This window comes from Limulus polyphemus, unplaced genomic scaffold, assembly GCF_000517525.1.
Source record: "Limulus polyphemus unplaced genomic scaffold, Limulus_polyphemus-2.1.2 Scaffold6334, whole genome shotgun sequence".
NCBI classification, from domain to species: domain Eukaryota; kingdom Metazoa; phylum Arthropoda; class Merostomata; order Xiphosura; family Limulidae; genus Limulus; species Limulus polyphemus.
This window is the reverse complement of record NW_013671944.1, coordinates 26,846-32,119: the sequence shown is the minus strand read 5'-3', so window position 1 is coordinate 32,119 and position 5,274 is coordinate 26,846. Positions and strand designations below refer to the sequence as shown.

At 32.0% G+C, this 5,274-nt stretch overlaps 1 protein-coding gene across 1 annotated transcript in view; it reads right to left on the bottom strand.

The window, feature by feature from the left end:
- LOC106473618 (RNA-binding protein 26-like) overlaps window positions 1–5,274 on the bottom strand; it is a gene marked incomplete at its 3' end in the record, with an annotated part of 41,076 nt that overhangs the window by 21,454 nt on the left and 14,348 nt on the right. The window contains exons 7-10 of the mRNA XM_013934302.2: window positions 3,561–3,677; window positions 3,003–3,212; window positions 2,577–2,881; window positions 415–705 (exon numbers count right to left, since the gene is read on the bottom strand). Coding sequence (XP_013789756.2) covers window positions 415–705; window positions 2,577–2,881; window positions 3,003–3,212; window positions 3,561–3,677 — 923 coding nt within the window. The remainder of the gene's footprint in view (window positions 1–414; window positions 706–2,576; window positions 2,882–3,002; window positions 3,213–3,560; window positions 3,678–5,274) is intronic.

Here is a 5,274-nt window from a genome sequence, read left to right as displayed (position 1 = left end):
AATTATAATCTACAGTTTGATACCAAACTTATTGACATAAATTCATGAAATAGTAGTTCAATATAAAATGTAAGCCAACAAATGAGATGACATGGCCTTTCACCTGTGACCCGTCTCAAAAGGGTTAAGAAAAATAACACATCATCAAATATACTTTAAAAATACATAAAAATGTTAAAAGGAAATCAGAAACACTCTGTTAGTGTTAAGATTTAACAGGCTACCAGTAAAGTGCTAAACCTTTACTGTTCTTAATGATATAAAAGGGAAACCACAAACCACCAAATACTCTTCTAAAATATGAAAGAAAAACAAATAAAAAATCGTTAATTTGTTTGAGGCATAACAAGATAACAGTCAACCACCAAATCTTTACTTACAGTATGAAAGAATAAAAAATCAAAATAGGCTTACTCTTTCTGTATTATCCTCTGTTGGTGTTGAATTTGCTGTGATTTTATTATTTAGACTGAAGTTACTGGTTTTGCCATTTCCAGGAATCCCAAGCCTCTCCTTCACATTTGGTTTGTCAGTAGGAAGGGTTGTTTTCTCTTGGTTGGAGTTCTGGTTGTTATCTTTGTTATGCCAAAACACTTTGATGAACCTGTTGTTAAGAACTGCTTCTGTACACCGGTAGGCTGAATTAGCTTCTGCATGACTAGAGAACTGGACCAGAGCAGCTTCAGGGTTCCCACCATAGTAGACCTTAACCCAGACATGATATTACTACATTTTTACATACGTGCCCAACCAAGTTTATTCTAGACACAATTAATATAGCAGAATATTCTACAATTTAAAAATATTTATAACTGCACAACCCTTCTTGCATGATACCTTTATATCAACATTACACCAACTACATAAAGTTCTTTCATAAATCTATATCTGTACTTCTAGGCAAGTAAAGAAAGGCATCCTTCTTGAATCATTGTATTTTGAATAGGTAAAAAACAACCAACAATATCATATGTTAATTCTTATTACTAAATAAAACACTTTTTTTGTTATTTCCTTAGTCCCTTTGGAAAATAAAGAATTTATTTAAAGAAAATTTTACTTCAAAATAAAGAAATTTCAAACCCAGTGAGTAGTATAATTTCAAACTCAAACAGTGACCCTTCATTGCAAGCTTATCAAAATTTAAGCTCAGGTTATAGAATTACTGGAGGCCACAGACTTTTAAAATTTATTTTCTACTCTTAAAATTAATAAATGCAATACAGGTTGTTGCTTGTCTTTACAGTGCCTTCTATTCTTACTTGCAATGGACACAAATAGTTGACAATATGTTTTAAAACAGTATCTTCTTTCTTCCATTAAAAAAAACAACACAATATGGTGCTGATAGTTTGAAAATACAGTGTTTTCTCTCTTACCATTAACAGACACGCAACAGCCAGTCAGTTGCATACGTACTGTCTTCCACTTACTGTCAATGTAATAACAGTATGTTCTTTTCTAAACATTAATGGGAAAACATAGATGGTTCTCTGTATTTAGTGTTAACATGCACAATATAACAAGTTGTTTGGGTTTATTGTCTTTTCTCAATATTAACAGGTACAATAAAGCTAGTTGTTTGGGTATATTGTTTTCTCAATGTTAATATGCACAATATAGCTAGTTGTTTGGGTTCATTGTCCTTTCTCAATGTTAATATGCACAATATAGCTAGTTGTTTGAGTTTATTGTTTTCTCAATGTTAACAAGCACAATATAGCTAGTTGTTTGGGTTTATTATCTTTTCTCAATGTTAACAGGTACAATATAGCTAGTTGTTTGGGTTTATTGTCTTTTCTCAATGTTAACAGGCACAATATAGCTAGTTGTTTGGGTTTATTGTCTTTTCTCAATGTTAACAGGCACAATATAGCTAGTTGTTTGGGTTTATTGTCTTTTCTCAATGTCAACAGGTACAATATAGCTAGTTGTTTGGGTTTATTGTTTTCGCAATGTTAACAAGTACAATATAGCTAGTTGTTTGTATTTAAGGTATTTTCTCAATGTTAACAGGTACAATATAACTGGTTTTTTGTATTGTGTCTTTCCTCATTGTCAACAGGCACAGTATAACTAGTTGTTTGTCTTTTCTCAATGTCAACAGGTACAATATAGCTAGTTGTTTGTATTTAAGGTATTTTCTCAATATTAACAGGTACAATATAACTGGTTGTCTGTGTTCAGTGTTTTAACAACCTGTTATACAAGAGAAAGGTGTAGCTCTGTACTCCTTCAAGACAGTTCAGAACATTAATACACTTCTTGATTCAGCCTGCTTCTGAAATACTCATCATTAAAATACATTATAATTATCTTGGTGCTAGTAGAGTAGTTTATAATTGTAATACTTGTTTTCCTTGGAGCAATGTTAAAAAATCTCACTGAAATACTCATCATTAAAATACTTGGATTTTTTAAAATTGCTGCAACGAAAACATAATTCACACAAGTATTGCAATTAGAAACTACTCTACTAGCACCAAGATGATTTAGTATCAACTGAACTATAAAGTATATAATGTATCTATGCCTAGCTTTTTTTTAAATTATTTTAGAAATGCAATGTTATGTACCTGAAGGTTAACAATGTTGCCAAACTTGGAGAAATGTCCATTTAGCTGTGTTATGGTATTAAGATGTCTGGGAACCTTTCTAACTTCAAGAGTACATCTTTCCTGGACTGGCTGAAAAGATTTTTTTTGGCCCAATCGGGTATAGTCAAATGGTCGTCTCTTTATATTTGAATCGACACTAGGTTGAACAGATACAGATGAGACAACACCAGTGCTAATACTGCTTTGTGATGCTGTAACAACTATGCTTTGGGGTGTTTCAGGCTCAAAAACTGTAGAACTTTCTGTAGAGACTTTTGATATTTCTACATCAGGGAGAAAATGTTTGATTAAAAGTAGGTTGGCCACAGACAAGCACAATATTTAATGATTGCATTAGACTGTTCACAAATGTGATATCACTTCCCATCATTTTCTGAAACCTACCTATAGGATTGTCAATCGTAGGAACACCAATTAATTCACGTGTTCTTTGCAGTGGTGGAGGAGGATGGAACATTGGAGGAGGAACGCGAGATACTGGCAACCTCACTGGTGGCATTCCTGTGGATGGTGGACCCCAAAAAGGTTGATGCATACGAGGATTTCTTTTAATTCCCGGGGCTTCAGGATTGTATGGTTCGGGAATGTACGAGTCTTTAAAGAGAGAATGTTTTGATCAGTGTTTTTGCTAAAGGAAAACCTGGAGAACTAAGAAACATCCACAAAATAAAAGTGAAAATTATAAAATATTACAAACAAAAAGGTTTACAGAGTTTTAAACATCAACTTAAAACACTGCCAAAAAATACTTATATTCACAATATAATATTACAACAATATAAGTCATTACTGTGGTATTAAATATGATGAAATTAGATAACAAGGGTAACAGTCTTTATTCTGATAATCTTCTTTTCAAAATCAACTGTAAGTGTGACTAATATAAAAATCAGATCATATTTTGAATGACATTCTTTGTATTGAACTAAACAATTTACTTACCAGGTTGTGGTGGAGGATGAGGAGCTACCCCAGGTGGAAGTGGAGGACCAGGGGGTGGTGGTGGTGGTTGTCCAATTGTTGGTAAAACTGTTGGACAAATTCCAGGAGGTGGAGGAACTAAAAGGTTTTACCATAAAACATAGCAATATAGCAACAAAATCAAAAATATCGACACATGAATGTTACTACAATGAAGAATTTCAAAACATGAAAGAAACTGATTGAAATGAAATATTCCAACACGATGATCAAAAGGAAGATATGATGAAATATTTTGACAAAATGACATATTAAAATTTGGGGTTCCACTCCTGAGATATTGTAGGATTCCCAAGAACCAATTTATAGAAGAGACTGTATTAACCCTTTCTATACTAATGGGTATTTCTTCTTGTAGTAGTGATACTTAACCATATTACATGAAAATTTTAACCAATGTAAATTCTTGATTCTAAACACCAATAAAAAGCTACCTGTACTCAAGTATAATTTCTTACACTCTTGATACTGAATGACCATTCTTACTAGATGATGGAGATGCAGTCAGACACGTACAAAATGGATCTGATACAAACGTTCTTAAGGTAAGATAACAGTATTAATAAAACTATTCAAGCAAATACTCCCAGACTTTTGTTTCCATTATACTTAAGTTACATGAAGAATGTAGATAGTTTAATTACTTTGATAAAGACAAAATAGAATGTAAATAAGTAAAAGATTTAGAATACTATCTTTGATAGTGGGATTCAGAAAATCTTTAAGATTATAAACCCTAAATACCATGAAAAAATATCAAATCATAATCAGGTACATAAATTCATGTATCTAGAAACCAATGCAATGCTCAGATGACCTCCACGATCTTATACTCCAAAGAATGCCTTATTTGAATGATTATAAGAGAACTAAATATTAATCTATCTTATGATTATCAACATGCACAGCAAAGCTGAAATACATACATTTAAATATTCAAGTTAGAAATCATTTGAATAAGCATGATAATGGTAATACTGGAATAAAACAAAACAGGTAATCAGTAAAACTGAAAGAGGAAAAATATCAAATAAAACATGCTAAAATTAGTACGAAATTTAATCAGTAGTTTCTTATCATCCCCCGCATCCACTCAACTACAGCCATAACAAGCATCATTATTTACACTAATTGCTTAAGCTAATATCGTGTGACACTAAATGCTCTTTAATTACAAGAATTTCAAAAATTTAGCAAATTTGTGGTTATTAGTTGGCAATGAATAATAACCATCAACTGCTATGATTCTTTTGAAAACTTGAGTTAGACTTAATCTTGTTTGCTTGGCCTAACCAATACTTATGTACCTGCACGTGCTTTCACCCTATATATTTGCTGCTCTAAGTCAGCCGTCTTTAACACATATGACAAAAACGGTCCACTTTTACTCTTAGGTGAAGCTGTAGTAAACATTTTAGATTGATAGCTCATGTGAATCTTTGCATGCTCAAAACTTTTGGTCAAAAGTAAGTGGTTTTTGTTGACCAACTTTGCAAGTGTGTCTTATATTTAGACCAAATTTGACACCTAATTGTAAGTTGTAAAGATCCATAAAAGTTAAATATGTGTTTCTATCAATACATTTTCTGTACTTGTATTACGAAGAAAAAGAAAAGGAATAAATTCAATCAAAATTGGAGATTTTATATCTTGTGTATTTCTTACTGGATTGACT